Here is a 19,008-nt window from a genome sequence, read left to right as displayed (position 1 = left end):
CTCAAATATTTTTCTCCATAAATAAAGTAGAAACCTTTCCTTTCACATATCTCCAGAACTCACTGCTCCTCACACCTGCTTTTTCACCATCTGATATATTTTTAATTTCTTCAAGTTCTTCCTCTGCAAGATGCTAAGTTCCATGGGGAATACACTTTATATTTTGTGTTCTCTTCTTCATCACTGGTACTAAAAAATTGCCTGGTTTGCAACAGGTGATCTGAAATTTGTTAAAGTATTGACTTTGCATTGTTTGGTAGCCAAAAAGCAAAGCCATTGAGACTTCACTCTGACTTGAACGGATTTTTGTGATCATCCCTGGCATGTTAATGGCATGACTTCCACATTTTTAAGTTCTTCTCATTCTCTTCCTCCTCTACCATTTCCTCTTGATTTCTATAATTTGTTCCTTGATTTATTAAAGTATATCTTGATTTATTTTTCTTCAAAAGCAATATGTAGATATTGTGCTTCCTGAGCCCTTGCATATCTGAGAATTGCAGTCTCAGTTTGGTGCCTGTTTTGTTTCTATTAGTTTAGTTCCTAGGTTTTAGAGTTTTTAATTTGTTCTTTAAATTTGAAAATTTTACCGGAATCTATTTGGTTCATTTATTTCTTTTTGTCTGATTTGGGCTGATTGAGACTTACAAGTGCCACACAATAACCTAGACCAGCGGTTCTCAACCTGGGGGTCGAGCGACCCTTTCACAGAGGTCGCCTAAGACCATCGGAAAACACATATATAATTACATACTGTTTTTGTGAATAATCACGATGCTTTAATTATGTTCAATTTGTAACAATGAAATTGGGGGTCACCACAACATGAGGAACTGTATTAAAGTGTCATGGCATTAGGAAGGTTGAGAACCACTGACCTAGACTAACTTTTAATATTTTTTCATTAGCCTTTCTTTTGTGAAGCTTTTATTGATCTATGTAACTTGAGTTTTTCTTTAGCTCATGAAAATACCTTTATAATTTTTTTTTTCCTTCTGTTACACATGTTCTAATCTGCTTATTGAGAAAACCAGTTATCCATATGTTGGTTCTTTATGATTACCCCTTCGTTTCTATCATCTATTGTTTTCATCTCTTTCTTTTCTTCTGTATTCTGGGAGTGAGTATTCCACAGTATGTACTAGTATTTCTGCATCACTAATTCAATATGTTGCAGGGTTTCTTTCGTACCTCTGACGATGACTGTGGTATATGTTAATCATTTATCACTTATTTATTTTTGTAAAATATATGTGCATTATTTACTATCATTATTCATCGTTATTTTATTATTTATTATTATTTTATGGTTGTCTGAAATTATTTATCCCTTCATTGCCTGTAGGGGGTCGCATATACTTGTCCATTGCCCCATCCCTTGCAGTATCTTCTTGAGCTGTATGCTCTGTGCCTCATCACCTCTGAACTTAGCCATATGACATGATTTTGTCAATAGAATGTGAGTAAGTATAATGTACACCAAATCCAACCAGACACTTTAAAATTTGCATTGTAATATACTTTAAAATAGATCTTTGATGTTTCTTCTGAATGTTAAAGGCAATGTTGCCTTTCTTCCTTTATTTTTTCTTAAGTATCTTTTAGTATACTTCAGTACCTTAAGTATCTTAATTTTAACCATCATTAAAATATGGGTGTTTGCCAATGAACAGGGTAAATGGCTTTCCCTCAAGAGTCCTTCTTGTTGGCTTTAGAGCCCTCCTTGGAGACTCAGATGGAAGGCTAATTGATATACACAGCCACTAGGCCAGTGATGGCGAACCTATGATACGCATGTCAGAGGTGACATGCAAACTCATTTTTTTTGGTTGATTTTTCTTTGTTAAATGGCATTTAAATATATAAAATAAATATTAAAAATATAAATGTTTGTTTTACTATGGTTGCAAATATCAAAAAATTCCTATATGTGACATGGCACCAGAGTTAAGTTAGGGTTTTTCAAAATGCTGACACGCCGAGCTCAAAAGGTTCGCCATCACTGCCCTAGACAAATGCCCAGTGTCTACAAGTCTTCCATTTAGTGTGGAATTGCAGGATTGTTAAGGGGTGCCGTCACTTGTTGCTTGGTGGTCTGACTATTTAACCCAGATAAACCAAAGTAGTCTGTAGTTTTCATTCCTTGTAAGCAATGTAGATAAAAACTATAGTCCCTAGTTTGTATGTATCTTATTATCCTCTCTTCTTTTTTTCATATGATTACATGCTACATTGTAGAGACATGAATCTCTAGTGGATGAAGACAGCAAAATCTTGGTGGCAGGTGTGGTGGCAGTTAAATGTCCTTCCATGCTCTACATGTAGGAGGAATGGTCTCCCTCTGGTTTTGAAGCCATGTCTCAGAGGAAGGAATAGCAGCATAAAGGATGAGGACTTTACACTATTACTCTCTTCCTTTACATCCCACTCATCTGTCGGAAGGTCACATCTGTGCTTTGCATAGTGGGCATTCCTCCTGGGGACTTGGATATCATTGACCAGTATTTCTAATTTCAGGTGACACCACAACTTTTCTTCTGTGTGTTCATGAAGATTTCAATGGGAAGCACTACTTATCAGCCAGTGTCTATTTTATTATTTTCTCAAATAATGTAAGATGGTGCTGCTGAGTTTCTTCCCCTTCCATCTAAGAACATCTTTTCCAGCCCAGCAGAGTCTATGTGCTAGAAAAATCCTCATTTTCCCATTTTGCCTTGGCTTCTTGGGCTGGCTTTCTGGGTGTTGGTGGAACCAGAGCTCTGGCAGGGACATGCTGGTTGGTGGTTGGGTTTCTTTTCCCTGCCATGTTTTAAGAGCTGGCAGTGCCAGGGAAGGATTCCAGCTCTGACTTCTTCAAACTTGTCACATTCCAAAAAGTGCCCAGGAAGTTTGGCCTTAGAAAGATCTGCATCCGAATGCCTGCTCTACTACTTATTACTTACGGGGGCCTTGAGCAAGTGACCCAAACCCAATGATTGTGTTTCTTCATCTATTATGTGGCAACAAAATACCTGCATGTTTTGGTCAATATGAGGCTTAGAGAAAATAACAGTAATACACTTGGAAACCAACTGGCACAAAATTGTGTGCTCAGTAAATTTTTATGGTGGTACCATAATTGTCTTCATCCAAACAATTAATAGAATAATGTCATAGTCTTGACACTGTGGTTCACACAGAATGAATAAAGAATGGCAGGGACTGAGTTGAATCATCCATACTAACTCCATGCTCCTGTAACTGCATTTACCAGGCCTGTAATTAATTATCTGTGTGGCTTTGGGAAAGTTCCTTTCCTTTTCCATGCTTCTATTTCCCATCCTATATAATAAAAGCCTAATATGCAAATCAACTGAATGGCAGAACGACCGGTCACTATGATGCACACTGACCACCAGGGGGCAGATGCTCAACTCAGGTACTGTCCCCAGCCGGCAGGCCCCAGGCCAGCCAAGGTGGGTACCAGTGGAGGCCTCCCACCTCCAGTCACCCAGCTGGTTGCCCCACAGTGGGAGGTGACTGGCAGCAGCAGTGGGGGACAGAGCCAGCAAGCAGGCAGCACCAGACCAACCAAGATGGGTGCCAGTGGGGACCCCTGATGGCCCTGCCGGTCACCTCACAGATCGGCTCTGATCGCTGGCCAGGCCAAGGAATTTACTCATGCACAAATTTTGTGTACCAGGCCTCTAGTTTATAAAATAAGAACATGGGGGTAGCAAGTAGGTTTAATCTGATATGTCGACTTCAATTAATCAGTAGAGGGTACCTATAAAACAGTTTTAAAAGGATTCTGAGGCCTTGGCTGGGTTCAGTAGATACGTTTTCTATCATCTACTAGCAATGTCTGAAATGGGTAGGGAAGTTAGTCACAGCTATCCCGAAATTTGCCAGATGTAGACTAAATGCTTTCAACAGACCTTTCTAATTCCCAGTCCTCTGGGGTTTTTTCCTGGGTCTGCTTTATGGGCCTTTATAATTGGGTGACATCTTATTCATAGAAATGAATATTCAGTGTTGTCAGAGTGAAGAGTAGGAATGGATACTGAAGGAGACTGGTGGATTCATGAAGCTGCTTCTTTGAATGGGATGGGGGTTTCTTTGAGATCTCAATGCAATTTGTGCATTAAAAAAAAAAAAGCACTTTCATCAGAAGGGCAAATAGGCTAGTTCCCTGAAGTTGCACATCACAACCTAGCCGTGCCATGTAGGGTTGGAATATCATTTGCTGGTAGGTTTCTGTCTAATCGCATTAAGCAATGGACACACTGGTGGGTTTGACCAGACTGGAAACATTTATTTCCTGATATGCAACACAATGTTATAGCTTTCTAACCATTGTATAATTGTATTAATGTGTGCTCCAGATTAATTATTTTATATGGATTTAGCCAATTCCTTTGATATTTAGGATTTAAGATAAGAGTGTCTTATTTCTGGGGTAACTTGGTTAACTCAAGTAATGAGATTTGATCTTCATGAATCTTTAGGAGATGCTGTGCATCACTTTTCAGTATTCCATTTTTATAAGGAAAGAGAAAACCTCCATTTTTCCACTGGCATTTTATCATTGCAAGCACAAGATTCTGCCTGCAGGGACAGGGACCTTTGCCTTAATTTTGAAAGCTTTTCCGGTATAGATGTGATACTTGGTCTCCTTTCTCCATAATCTCTATGACAGGGTGCATTCTTCATAATCCCTCCTGTTGGCCTCACTTCAGAGAGCTACAAGCATCTTTGGGTCCTGCTCTTATGAATCTGTGATTTCTGGCAAAGCAAAAATCACCAGTCTAAAATCATACTGTTTCACTAAATATGGTGAAAAAAATTCTATTGTAGATGGTTTTCTCAGAAACAGTCAACACTCTACGTGCTTTTTGTTCACAGTGTACCCTCAGCAATACTCTTGATGGAAGGCCATCTTTATAGGGGAATCTATGAATATGACAAGACAGCGGCAATAGACAGCTGAAAGTAATCTGTGAGGCGTTTGCAAATTACCCCTCATGCGCTGTAGTGGTTGCAAAAGATAATTTGTGGTTCTCGCAGAATACCCTGCAAATTGGGTCTTTCATCTGCTATGTTTTTTACGGTTAAAACATTTCATTTCTCATATTAACAAATGATAACTCTGCATTTGTTAATCTAAACAATTTGATTTATATTTTTCTGTGCTGAGAAGCTGTTGACATTTCAGGGTAAGTAATTATTTTCATTGCCAACTGCCGTTTGTGGTGATTGTAGGCAAGAGATAGAAATCTGACTATACGTATGCACCATTTTAATCATTTTTCTTAAAGACTGTTTATAAAGCAGCAATCTGTTTGCCTGAGTTATCATCTGTACTTAGAAATCTAATAGGACATGGGTGTTGACGAGTGAGGGTTCTAGCCACGTTCAGGGTTTTCTGTGGTGTATTGGATGCTTTCCATGCGATCGCTGTGGACAGGGGACAGGGCTGCTGCAGTATCACCAAACCTCTGGCAGAGCCCTGGGCGCTGACAGTCTGAAATCACCGCAGTGAGAGGAAATGGATTATTGGCCTCAGTAGATCCCAGCTTATGTAATATCTGTTCAAGGATCTCCCAGGGTGGTTGCCAGGATGACATGACAGATGCTCGCGAGAACGCCTCGCACTATGCCCGGTACATAGTGCAAGCTCTGGAAACATTTGGTGAAATGGGGACGACTTGAAAAAGGATCATCTAAATTTCCTTTCTCATGTTGCTTTCTTGTCCAAGGACTCACAGTCCAGGGCAAGAGAAAGGAAGATTTTTTTTCACTACATCCTTCAACCGGATGCTCAGCCTTGCCAATAGAGCCAGAAGGAGGCACCAGGACTAGGGTAGAACAGCTGGCTTTCCCTGGGCTTTCTCTTTTTGATCGTAAAATCCTTGTTAATTTTTCAATCCACTCTTTAACATATCCAGGTTTATTTTAATATTCAGGAAAATTAACATCAAAGTTTATACTTTTCCCCCAGAAAAATCATTTAGCAAAATTGCTGCTTCGAAAAGATGGTCCATCATTAGCTTGTGGGTGTGCGTGAAGCCCACACTAGCTGTGAAGCACTGTGGGCAGGGGTAGGTAGATGGCCTCGGTGATGATTAGGGGCAGGTTGGTGTGTGTCCTGCAGGGTAGGCTGTGGTAGGTTCATTGTCTGCTTTCCTCAGCTCCTTACACTGCTGGGTAGAGCTCTGGCCACATCAGACAAGTCACCACTCCTGCATGTTCAGACCTCCCATTCACATTTCAGGTCAGGGAATGGACTACTGATTTAGGACTGAAAACAATTTTTCCATGGCCTGAAGGAGTGAATGTAGAACCAGTACCCTGAATGGCAAATGTATTTTATCCTTTGAACCAACTTCAATTGATTAGTTCTGGTTGCCTACAGTGCTGTCTTAAGAAGGCATCTGTGGTGCATGGAGGCTCAGCTGGGAAGAGTGCTGGGATTGATTAGCAATGTCTGTCAAGGTCTCTGGAGGGATAGCTTGCTCTCTAGTTGCTCTTGTGTGCTTTTGATGTGTCTTTCACTCTTCTGTGTAAAGTGATTTTTTTTTAATACTAACAGGTGACTAAGTATGAGACAGGCCATCATGAGAGAGAGCAGGTAGATTCCACTTTAAGAAAACCTGGCATGAGAAAATGCAAATTTACAAAATGCATAAATCTGGAGCTCATTATTGTCATTACAGTAAGATTCCATGAAAGGTTCCTTTAAATAGCGAGCTCCCCTACTGCATTAAAATGATGATTCAATTTACAGAAATTCACTTTGCATGCAACTCTTCAGGACCGTGTCTGTGCAGTAAAGCAAGCCCCACCTGATTGTTTTAAACCACGGCCTACATGCTGTTCAGGGTGGCTGCTGCCACATATCTCCAGTCTCTTGGTAATTCCCACTCTCTTCAGACTTCCTTCTTCCTTCCTCTCCCGGAGTGTTGAGTAGACAGTCTGGGTGGTGGTCAATAGCTGCTGGCTCCCACCCGACCACGGCTGCGTTTCATTAGTGGGTAAACTGATTGCTCCGCGTGTGTTTACGCATGGGCGTGGCTGTCCAAGTCTGCGCACTTGTGCGCTCTGGTGTGGATGCAGATACACACAAGCCCTTCCCTCACTCTCAGCCCACCCTAAATTCATTCCTGCTGTGAGTTACAAATGGAAGGTTCCACTCGCCTGGTGGATATGGCCTTCCAATGAGATGTGCCCCGGATTCCGGCTCCCCGTCTTCTTTGTGTTTGTTTATATGTTGTTTACCCTCGCATCTAAAACCTTCCCCAGGCCCTGGACCCGAGTCCCATTACGCAGACATGAGACCCTCTTCTTCCTCTGTGGCCTAGAAAGCCCCAAATGGTTTTCTAATTTAGAAAATTAAATATAATCTGACTCTTGTGGCAGGCTACAAAATTCCCGACCAACAGACGCTCCCATTAAATATGTAACATACACAACATCTAAAAGTATCACCAATCTAGCATGAACTTGAATTATAGAGGCATTTGGTGCCCCTTGGGTAAGATCACCAGCCTCTTCCCAGGCGCTCACAATCGGGCACTTTTCCAATGGACTGTAAAGCTCCTGGGAATGCTGATGGCACACGTGCTTGCATTTCTGTGCTCTGTAAAAGCAACTTCCTGCAGAGAAGAGGACCTGAAAGAAATGGTAGCTCCCCTTCCTCTGTGCCCGGCCTTCTCCCACATAGAATAAGTCTAATAAACTTCTCAGGCACAGGACACAAGTATCATTTCTAGTTCACCTACTGTGTTTTTTTTTTAAATCTCAACATAAATTTCTTCTCCGAAATATTTTTTTAAAAACACATCCTTTCTGTTTTCTTTTGGAAAGAGCAAAATGAGGCAGGAACAGTGGACATACCAGCTCTCCTCAGAGACTATCTTCTGGCCTAAAGTGATTATTCCTATTTGAGAAGAAAGCGCTCAAGCTGGTGGGCTGTCAAGCAGCTCTTTTCCTTCCGTCTTCGCAGGCTCGAGGGTTTGAGCCAAGGGTGCCTCCCGGCAATGGGCTGTAATAGCTGCATAGGTGCAGCCATAGATGGTGGCCACCAGCATCATGAGACACAGGATCCCAGACAAAACCCCAGCGATGATGACAGTGACCAAGGCGCGACGCAGATTGGTGGGCCTGGGCTTGGGTTTGAGCTCACACTCTGACTGGTCTTGCTCCTCCACACTGTGGCTCTCAGGAGGCCTCAGGACAGCCCCCTGGGCAGGACCCAGCAGCTGCCCCTGCCAGGACTCCAGATCTGGAGAGGGAGAAAGGCAGGGCTGGTACAGCTCGTGAGGTATTTTAAGGAGGTCCTTTCCCTTCCAGGTGTCTGGAGACGCACAGACGACACTGTCCATGACTCCCCCTTAAAAAAAAAAAAAAGCAAAAGCAAAGGATGATAACAGAGCCTGACACAATTGAATTCCAAAAGCCTCAACCTGCGAAAAGTTAGGCAGATGGAATTTATAAAGCACCTTTCCACCCCCCCTGAAGTCAAAGAACTAAACAATTACATTTTATGATTTTTAGGATTTCTAAATTGGCCAAATGCTAAACACGCCACACTAAATTGGCAATTATGTCTGACCAAGAGTTCATTAGAAGCCAGGTCACCTTTGCCTAATAAAACGCCGAGGGCAAAGCGATGCGGAGCTGACAAGAAGGGGCGCTCTCAGGCCCCTAATGAAGCCCTCTACACAAACAAACCTATTGTACAAGCTCCCATTGCACATCTTAAAACAAAAACACAAAAAATAAAACAAAGATCCTTTATTGTGATGTTATGTGTTAATTACAAAGACCCTATGTGTCTGGCAGCACTCTTCGATGTTGCCAAATGGGAGGTCGTGGTCTTTGAGTGTTGTGCATATCTGACGATTTGGCAGTTACATTAGTTAAGTTCATGGGATTAAGTGCCATTAACATGTCTCTTTGTGCTTTGAAACATTTAGAACTTGGAGTATGGAACTTTCCAATGGCTTTTAGACTCAGTTTCTATTCTCTTAAGGTGACTGATTTCCTGAGATATGTAGACTACGTGCCTAGGAATTCTTTTCTAGAAAGAGCACTGGGCTCACAGGTTCCTTCCAGCCAAGTTTGGTCACCAATTTACTATGTGACCTCGGGCGAATAAACTTCTCTGACTGCAACTTTTGTGATAAAAATATCTATTTGTATCCAACTCTATAGTTTACGAAGCACTGTTAGATTAGTCCTCACAACTCCGCTATGATGGCAATTCTTGTCCAAGGTCACCCAGGTCATAAGGGGACAGAACATCCAAACCCAGCTCACTCCCTTGAACCCGGATTTCCCCACTATACTTGGTGTCCGTTTCTGCTTCCTCCCCTCTCTCTATTTCCTCCTTCCTGGCACGTCCCAAGGTTACACAATGACCCTCAGTAAAGCCTTTCTTTGTCGGGGCAGAGCCCCACCCCATGACCAGTGCCTTGGTTCCCCTGGCTGCCCTGAACTCTCCTGCTCCACCCCATGGATGGCTGTGAAGCCGGACACCACTCTCAGCCAAGTGAGACGGCAGGTTCTTTGTGCATACCACAGGTGAACTATGAAATAACTCCGGAAAGTCACATGCGGGAGGTAATCACTTCAGTGGGAGTCGAACCTTCCCTTTCATGGCACTGCAGAGCTTGGGGAACGCCTTCTTTCCCATCCATTCTATCTAAGCCTTAGAAGCCGAGTCCATTGCATTCTGCAATGCAAGGGTTATCTGGCCCAGGTCCTATCAGGGTTAGAGGCTTAGACAAAATTCACCCCACACCTCTTTTGCTACCGCTGCTTGAAACTGAACCTGAAACTCCTAGCCTCCTGGGCCCCCCTGGCTTCGTCAGTAACCCCCTGAGCCAAGAGCCCCAATTCTAAAGCAAACAGATGACAGAGGTATGTCCTCCTTTCTGAGCGGATGTGCAGGAGGCCAGAGGTGCAGGGTGGCTGCTCCAGAGGAGCCCAGGGTGCCGCCAGGCTGCGCTGTGATTAAGGATCCCTGCCTCATGCACCATTGTATGCTGTGCCCTGGGGTTTGTTGTAAGGCAGAAGGCCAGAGAGAGAGAAATGGGGTGTGGGGCTTTGAGAAGAAGTAATGACATGCAACCTGGCCAAAGAGCACTGGGACTTCCACCAGTGGACGAAGGCCCGTCTGCGATGGGACCGGAAGCCCAGCAGCTGGCTTCTCCGAGACCAGGTGGCTCATCCAGTCACTCCAGGCTTAAGCACTGTCTTTCCCCAGTACCAGGCTTCCTGCTGCTCAATATTAGAGTGTGGGGCATGGCCTGGGGACCCGGGGGCGAGGAAATACACACACTACAGCCCAGGACATGGCTGGAAGGCAGGGGTTGTGGCCACCGAGAGCTCCATGGCCTCCTATGCACCTGTGTCCTCGGCCCAGAATCACGTGCCAGCCTTCCACCCCAGGAGGGATATCTGCTGACAGGTTGTGGGTCCCACACCCTCTAGACTCATGGAAGCTGACAAGGCAAGAAGCCCCAGCTTGCCAAGCACTCGTTATTCCCCATCTGGCCACTGGGAGCTCTTAACCACTGTCTTGGAAGAAATTTGATTTAAATCTTGAGTCTGACCATCACTTAGCTGTGCAATTTTAAGAGAATTACTTGACCATTCTGTGCTCTGCTTGCTCATCTGGAAAGTGGGAGAAGGAAATAATGAAATTCACCCATAAGACTGCTCTGAGGACTAACATATATCAAATTGGATAACATATATCAAGTGTTTAGCGCAATACTGTACCTTGCCCAGAATACTAGTAAATGTTTAATACAGACAGCTATTAGCATAAAAGTGATTTGGTACTTATGAATGGAGAGGGAGGAATACTAATGACAACTTCTATGCACATGTTTTTGTGGAGAAGACATTATTAAGTATTCATCACAGCATGTGTTTTGGCTGGGGCCCACAGGAAGATGAAGTTTCCCCACCCTCTGTGGTCAGGTTGGGGCCGTGTGACTGAGTTCTGGCCACTGGAACCAGCGAATGTCACTTCTAGGCCACAAAAACCCCTGCTTAATCCTCCAAGCACTTTGTTCCCATTTGGTGTTAACCTTAGTGGCCACATGGTCAAGTTGGCAATGTGGACAGCTGGAAGGGGCTTAAGTCCCTGAAGGACTGCACCGACCCCAGCCCCTCCCCCAACTCCCTTGGACTCTGACACGAGTGCCTTTTATTGTGTGCATCACTGAGATGGTTGTCAATCAATCAGCCTGTCCTGACTAACACTGCTAGGGTTTGTATCTATTTATGCATCTTTGTAAGCAGGTCTTGACCTATACTAGCCCTTTGTTTTACCTTTATTCAATAAGTCAGTAGTCAGATTGTCTCCTACATCTGGCATCTATTGGGAAGGGAGGGTTCCTAGTTATTTTGGGTCCCCCAGATCTTGTGACCCCCAAATCAATTTCACCTTCTACAGAAAGGCTGTTGTCTGTACCAGGCAGCTCTGCCGGGAGGGGCGGTTGAACTGAGTCACGGAACCAGAGGACCAGAATAGGTCTCAGGAGCTCCTGGCTCAGCACTGTCAGTTTCCACCTGGTGACCCTGAGAGCTGGTGAGGGGCACGGCTGTCCAAGGATCACCAGCAAGTTTGTGGCAGAACGTCAATCCCTCCCATGTTCCATTTAGTGTCCTGAACCTAGGAGCCATCTTCTTTCTTTGTCAAGAAATATTCTTCTTTGATAAAAACTATCTTTTTGTGGAGGTTTGGCTCATGCTCACCATTTAGTCTAAAACACAATAGCTGAAGCTACTTCACTTCTAGATGTAAAGTTTTATTTGCCTCTTATAAGAAAGATTTTTACCACCATATGTAGTCCCTGTTGTAGGTCAACTCCGAGATTAGCTGCTTAGTGATAAGCTGTTTGCTTCTATATTGTTGAGAGGGATTCTCAACTAGACATTGTATACTTGAACTCAGTGTGAGCTCTAACCAGCTTCCGTCTGTGCTCTAACCTGCTACACCATCCAACTCTGCTGATTCCCCAATTCACGTCTGTAGCTCTGCTGTCTTCCTGTATCAGAGAGGCTCAAACGTACATCCACCAATGCAACACCTTCCCTGGACTTGAAACGGACATCTCAAACTTGATCTTCCCCCAACTGAGGTCTTATTTACTCTCTCTCACACACACTCACCCACTTCCTCCTTCCCCATTCTCCAGTCTGCCCCTTATCAGCTATTGGCATCCTTTACTAGTATCTGGTTATTCCTGCAGGACAAAAATTAGAATTTTCCATGATTACTCTCCTTCATCTTGCAATCCAACCTATTAGCAATTTCTATCAGTTCAGTATTTCAAACATCTCCCAATGTTGATTACTTCTCACCAGCCTGGTCTGGGCCACCTCCACCTCTTCCCTGGATGACTGATTACTTCTCCCTCATTCCCCTGCTTCTTCTTGGGTAGGCTTCCATCAGTTCTCCCTAGCGTCCACAGAGTGACCTTTTAAACTGTAATCAGGTCACATTCTTCCTCTAAGTAAAATTCAGGAGATTCTTATCTCGCCTAAAATAAAATCCAAAGGCCTCTGCCTGCTCTTCAGGTTCCTCCTGGATGGGGCCCTGAGTATTTATGTTATCTTATCTCTGTCCTCTCTCTCCCTTCCTCTGCTCCAGGCACTGTTTTGTCCTTAGTTAAGCTACGCCCCCTCCCGGTCAGGCCCTCTGCACTGCTTCCTTTCCCCCACTTAGCTTATGGCTCGTGCCTCCTGAGCAGGTTCTGCTGGCCCATGTCTCCTTGGAGAGGCCTTCCTGGCCTTCCTCCCCCTCCCTCCCCGTCCCCTGCCTCAGTTTCCCTAGCACTAACTGCTTTCTGAACATGGATATTTGTTATCTTATTTACCATCTATTCCTACTACCAGGTCATAAACTCCGGGATATTAGGGATTTTCTTGTTCAATTGCCTTTTCTTGGTGCCTAGAAAAGTGCCAGGCATGTAAGAGGCACGCAAATATAGGGATGAATAAATGAACCACTGTGATGTAGAGGGAGGACCTAGGGCCAAGACTCAATGCCATTCGTTCTATTCTTTTCTGAGCGTCCACTCTCTCATCTTGGGCAAGTTGCCTAGCCTCTCTGGGCCTCTGTTTTCCATTGGTTACAAGCTAGTACTGACAAACTTTTCTATAAAGGGCCAGTAGCAAATATGGTAAGCTTTGCTGTATATATCCTGTCAAAACTATTCAATTTCGTCCTTAGAGTGCAAAATAGCCACGAAGAATAAATAACTAATGGGCATGTTCTATTAAGTCTTTCTTTACCAAAACGGGGGGTGGGCTGGGTTTGGCCTTCAGGCTGTTGCTCGCTGACCCCTGGGGGACTTCCAGATCCCCTCATCTTTAATATTCCAGGATTTCTTGCTTTGATGTTGACATCTGGTTAAAGAAATAGTCACTTTAAGAGAGGGGGCCCTGTTGCACCCAACTTCAGTAACTGGTACTTGCTAAGGCAGAGGGATCACCTGAGGGAGGGTTTGTAGCTGTGGGTGGGTGGAGGCAGACACAGGGGAATGTCCCAGGGACAGATACCAGGCCACAGGTGGATCACATTTGAAAACTGAATTTGATTCCAGTTTGGAGTTCAGCAGTTTTTCAGGTGGAGACCAAATTTCCCTCCTTCTTAAGGGCCTACAGTTTCCTGACAAATAATTAAATGCTGTTATCATTCAAAAAGTGGAAAGTTATCTCCATGAACCGGATTTGTAAAATGACTTTAAGAACCTGAATGTAAACACCTTTTAATGACTCACGTCTCTGCCATACTGTGACATGACACCAATGAGGACAAAGCTTCTACGGGCCCCTCGTGTGCACCCCTCAAGGTCCTCTCTAATGCAGAGAACAGATGAGGTTCATCTCAGGCGAGTAACACACAGACGGGCTTTCCAAGCAGACGTTACTCACCTTTATAGATAAATTTCTCCAGCCAGAGTTTGAGACCCAGCAAGTGGCAGTTGCATTTCCAGAGGTTGTCCTTGAGAAAGAGGCGCTTCACGCTGGACATGGATTCTAGGAGCACCCGATCCAGCTGCTGAAGCTGGTTTTGTTGGACCGCAAACAGGGTTAGGTTCTCCCAGCGCTCACCCAAGGAGGCTGGAAGGTGGCTGATGTTGTTGGAGGACACATCAAGCTCCCTCAGCTGAGGGAGGGAATGGAAAAGTCCACTTTCCAAGGAATGTAGGGAGTTCTGGGTCAGGTTTAAGACCCGCAAGTGCTGAAGTCCATGGAAAGCTCCGGGGGCCAGGATGGAAAGTGAATTGTTGCCCAAGTTCAAGGTTGTGAGCTGTGGCACTGACCTAAATGCAGAAGCAGAGAGCTGGTGAATCTGGTTATCTTGTAAATGCAGCGTTAGAGTCTGAGGAGGCAGATCAGGAGGGATTTCAGCCAGACCCTGGCGGCTGCAGTCTACAGAATTCAAGGACGCTTGACAACGGCACTCCTTAGGGCAGCCGCAAGCCACCCCGAGCAGGAAAACCACACTGGAGAGCAGGAGCAGCTCACCTAGGACAAACAGAAAGGAAGTGGGATAGGAACCAGCTTGTCAGTGGTGCTGTCATTTCCTCCCCTAAGAGCACAGGCAATGCAATTCTGAGCCAGCCAACACCTTGCACCACCTTTCATAGACTTGATGCATCCCCAGTGCCAATACCTACTGCACCCTCTGTGCTAACATTGTCAGAAGCCTTGGAAAAGACACTTTCTCAGTGGCTCAGAAATCAGAACATGGAAGACTTTAGGATGTTGAATAGGAAGGTGAAAACATCTTTCTGAGGCACGTGCCTGGTAGGGAACAGCAAAATCACCCGGGCCAGAGTGTGACAGGTGATCGGAGTCAGGTAGTCACATTCCTAAAAAGTGTGCCCCATCAGTGCGAGCCATTAGAACTCTCTGTGGAACTGGAAACACCCTAAGTCTGCTGTCCAGTATGGTAGCCACTGGCTTTGTGTGGCTACTGAGCTCTGAAAGGTGACAAAGGTAGCTTAGGAACTGAATTCTTATTTGCATTTAATTTTAATGAATCTAAATGTAACTAGCCACATGGTGCCAGTGGGTAGCATATTGGATAGGGAAGGTCTAAAGCGTTCCTACAGACTGGCTGGTGTGGCTCAGTGATTGAGTGGCAACCTAAGAACCAGGAGGTTATGGTTTGATTTCCAGTGCAGGAGGTAGCTGATCAATGATTCTCTCCCATCATTGATGTTTCTATTTCTCTCTCCCTCTCCTTTCCTCTCTGAAATAAAAATATATATATATTGAAAAAATAATAATAGCCCTAGCATTTATATATATAAAAGTCAAGCCATCAGAATGCCGGAATGACAGGTTGTTTTGACGCACACTGCGGCCCCGATTGCGCCCCCACACCCCGATTGGGGGTGGGGCTGGCCAGCCAACCTCCCACATCCCCTCCCTCCCCCCAGCTGTCCCGGCCTCGATTGGCCCCCAATCAGGCCAGCTGGATCCCACCCAGCTGAAATATTTATATTCCTCTTAACCTTGTAAATCTGGTTCTACTATTATCCCTATTTTGAAGGTGAGGCAACTGAGGCACAGACAATAGCTTCAAGAATAGCTTCTAATCACTGCCCAAGGTCACACATATAAGTAGTAGTGTCATGATTTGAACCCAAGAGGTCTGCTTCCAGAGCCTGTCAGGGTTCTTACCTGCTGTGCTTTGCTGCCTGTCAAATACTTTTACACACACACACACACATACATACGAACAAGCACATGCATAATACTGTTTTTATAGTGGTTTATAATAACCTACATAAATATAATCATCAGCATGTTTCATTCTGCATTTTACTCTAGTCACTCAAAACTGATCTATTCATATGGATACATAGAGCGCTAATTCATTTCTTTTAACTGCTCTACAATATTCCATGGTGGGGCCATGTCATTTACCATTTAGCTCCTCCCTTACTGATGAGCATTTGAGTTGTTGAAGTTTTCCCTCATTACAAATGATGTTGCAAAGAGCATTTCAGCACTGAGCTCCCTGGCTGTGAGGAATGTGGCCATGAAGAACTGTGGAAGAGGGTCTCTGGAATCAACCGGAAGGTTCAGAGGATGGGAGTTTGCTAGATACTGCAAGATTCTTCTCCAGAGTAGCTGTATCATCCCTTCTTTTCTCCTGAGATTTGAATTTCAAAATAGGGGAAATATCTGTCAAGGACATTTTGTTCAATTGGTAGAGGAATTCACAAGGCCACACAATAATATTGAAAACTCAAAATAATTACCTACTCATAAAAAGGGATCTTGAAAGAGGTTTGTTTGTTTGTTTTTGGCCTTAACTATGGAAAATAAAGCCTGGCTGTCAAATGCGCTGGAGCTTGGCCCTTGAATTCTCTCCGGATGTGAGCAGTGCTTTGGGGCAAAGGAAAGGTGTCTGGGGAGGTTCTGCTCAGTGTAGTTGAGCTCAGGGGATGCAGAACATCACAGCCCCTTCCCTCTTCCAAAACAGAAAAGAGCAAAATCCTCATTTTCCTTTCTAAATTTTGCAAATAATCTAAATGATTCCTTTCACAGCCAAACATCTTTCCATCAGAGATTAGTCAACACTTTACACTTTAGCTGTGGGTCTCAGGCATTAATTGGTTGTAGGAAACCAAATCTTCAGCAAGAGAACATGTTTTCCACAGCATCCACTAATCTATTAACGAAAGGCTTGTCTTTCCAAGCTTGCAGCCAGTTTGTTCATTCTTTCTTTTGTCCCACTCCACCCTCCTCCAAAGGGGATGATCTATGGACTCTAACTCGAAGCATGGTGTTTTGTATGAAAAGGCCAATGACATGCCAACTGCATGTCTGATCACAGCTGGGCACATTCGTCCCCATGCCTGCCTCTGACCCAGCGTGGCACACATAAATTCTCCCTCAGAGACATCTGTTTGATCTGTTTGGTCTTTAGAGACGGACAACTTTAAACTAGGTTTCCCACGGACACCTTTTGCAGGGGATCCCACTCCTCCCTAGGGGACTTCTCTAAGGGGCGAGGGGAGGGACGCAGCGTGGCTCACCTTTCATGACGACAGGCGTCCGTGTTGAACCCGCAGCCCTTCTATTAATTAGCAGATCAACATGCCGAGGGCATGGCCAACTCGCAGCCCAGCTTTTCATCCGCTTTCCCTGCTGCCTGCTTGTGCTTTCTTCAACGCACAAACAGTGGTGGCTTTCAGGAGCCCCTTATTCAAGCAGTCCTCTCCCCGTCTCCATCTGGCTGGGATTGTTTTCCATTACGGGGTCTTTGGACTGCGCCCCTCTTCTTTCTGCAAGTGTCGACCTCCCCAAGATCATCCCTGCCTGTCCCATTCAGATGACGAGCCACAGAGAGGACGTTTGTCAACTCGGCGAACAGCTGTAGCATTCAGACATGACCCCGGTGGCTCGGGCTTTTTGATTGGTTAATCTGCTTGAAGTCCAGGGCACCAAAATAAAACCGCCTGCTTAATCCGGTCGTGGTTTCTGAATTCTGTTGACTTAGTAACTGTGCTGTGTCAACCCTCCGCGGGTTGGGGGACGCGCACCATGGATCCTCGAGCTGGGGGTCTGGCAACGGAGCCAGCAGAGTGTGTAATATGAGGACAAATTGGCCTGCCGTAGGCTGACACGGTTTCCACAGCGCACTTGTTTGGTCATCGGAGGCTTATTCAGCCAACATCCGTGGGGATTAGCTGTGTTGACAGGGCCTTGATGCCCTGAAATTCATAGCCACGGTTTCCTTTCGTGCACATCACGGTCTATTCTCCCTGGTGCCACAAATACTTCTCAGCTGCTTCTCTGCCTGCTCCCCACCTCCCCCTCCTACCACCTCCACCCCCATTGGATTGACCTTTTGGTTCACCTGACTTTGGAAATACTTCTCAATCTTTCAACGTTTCCCTGATTTTTCACCTATAAAACAATAAAACGGCCCCTGTGAGCTTCGGGGGAGGGAGTGGGGGGGGGCGGAGAGGGTCAATGAACTGTGACTGTTGTCTAATGGAAGCTGTTGGGAACTTTCCCACCGGGACTGGAACGCTTCTTTGAATGTGCAAATCCCCTGACATTTGCTGGGGTGGGGATGGCCCGAGCTGCCCTTCAACATGCTGAAATGCTCTGGGAGGCACGGCGACTACTTGGAATGGTGAAAACATGCTTTTCTTGAGGCGGCCTGGACTCCCTGGCCTGGGACAGTGTCATGGGTCTGCGGAGTGTGGGATTTGGAGTCAGATGATTCTGGATTTGAGTTTGGTTTCATCCTTCACCAGCTCTATGTCTCTGGGCAAGTGACCTGTGCACCAGGAGCCCCATAGCCTCATCTGTGACATGGGGAGAGCAGTGGTCCTCGTGTCATGGCCCAGAGTGCCTTCATACACGTTCACAATTACCCAAGAGGATGTGTGCCAGGACCGTCATGCTGCTGCCTTTCAAAGGCCAAACTTGACAGATAGAGGGAGGTCCTGACGACAGACCTGGAGCCCTGCCCCCTCCGGCCACTCCTGTGGTACCCAGGGAAGAGGCCCCTTGTGAATGAAGTGGAAAAACTGGACTGTGACTGTCCTTAATAGCCTCGTCTTCAGCCAATCCCGCTCCTGCCTTAGAGAACCCAACGTGCTCACCGTGACCCTCCCTGAAAAACGTGCTTTATTGGGCCGCCACCTTTTGTCCTCCGACACCTTGGAGCATGGGAGATACAATGGGGGAAAGTCAGGCATAGGCAACAAGGAGCCATTAAAATCTTAATACGGGATAAATGGCCCCATCCTTCCTCTCTTCCTTCCCCCCATCTGGTCTATTTTCAGGAGCAGAGAATTTGATAATCATCATTCCTTGGTGATACATGACTATCGATGGCCCATATGTAGCCTTCAGTCATTAATTCATCACAACATAACAAACACCTGTGAACGTAACACTCACTCTAAGAACTGGAAAGTTACCAATAACTCAGATCAACCTGTGTGTTGCTGTCTTTTCCAGGGGTTA

General features: G+C 45.2%; 2 protein-coding genes across 3 annotated transcripts in view; one reads left to right on the top strand and one right to left on the bottom strand.

Annotated features, from left to right (window-relative positions):
* The window catches only part of CACNA2D3 (calcium voltage-gated channel auxiliary subunit alpha2delta 3), an 809,032-nt gene that overhangs the window by 655,584 nt on the left and 134,440 nt on the right, over positions 1 to 19,008 (top strand). The gene's annotated exons all lie outside the window — the stretch shown is intronic.
* On the bottom strand, positions 4,160 to 17,375 carry LRTM1 (leucine rich repeats and transmembrane domains 1). The gene is made up of 3 exons (XM_036331881.1): positions 17,061 to 17,375; positions 13,936 to 14,532; positions 4,160 to 8,371 (listed from the first exon to the last, which is right to left on the bottom strand). The coding sequence occupies exons 1-3, from the start codon at positions 17,158 to 17,160 to the stop codon at positions 7,938 to 7,940; spliced, it is 1,131 nt and encodes a 376-aa protein (XP_036187774.1). The 5' UTR covers positions 17,161 to 17,375; the 3' UTR covers positions 4,160 to 7,937.

The sequence above is a fragment of the Myotis myotis genome, unplaced genomic scaffold (genome assembly GCF_014108235.1).
Source record: "Myotis myotis isolate mMyoMyo1 unplaced genomic scaffold, mMyoMyo1.p scaffold_m19_p_13, whole genome shotgun sequence".
NCBI classification, from domain to species: Eukaryota; Metazoa; Chordata; class Mammalia; order Chiroptera; family Vespertilionidae; genus Myotis; species Myotis myotis.
This window is presented reverse-complemented; position numbering and strand designations above follow the sequence as displayed.

What these genes read in the sequence shown, in the direction of transcription:
- LRTM1 (XM_036331881.1), bottom strand. Translation starts at nt 17,160, where the DNA reads ATGAAAAGCTGGGCTGCGAGTTGGCCATGCCCTCGGCATGTTGATCTG. An exon ending in GACGCCTGTCGTCATGAAAG is followed by an intron (nt 14,533 to 17,060) that starts GTGAGCCACGCT and finishes TGTTTGTCCTAG; the next exon opens with GTGAGCTGCTCCTGCTCTCC. An exon ending in GGAGAAATTTATCTATAAAG is followed by an intron (nt 8,372 to 13,935) that starts GTGAGTAACGTC and finishes TTTTTTTTTAAG; the next exon opens with GGGGAGTCATGGACAGTGTC.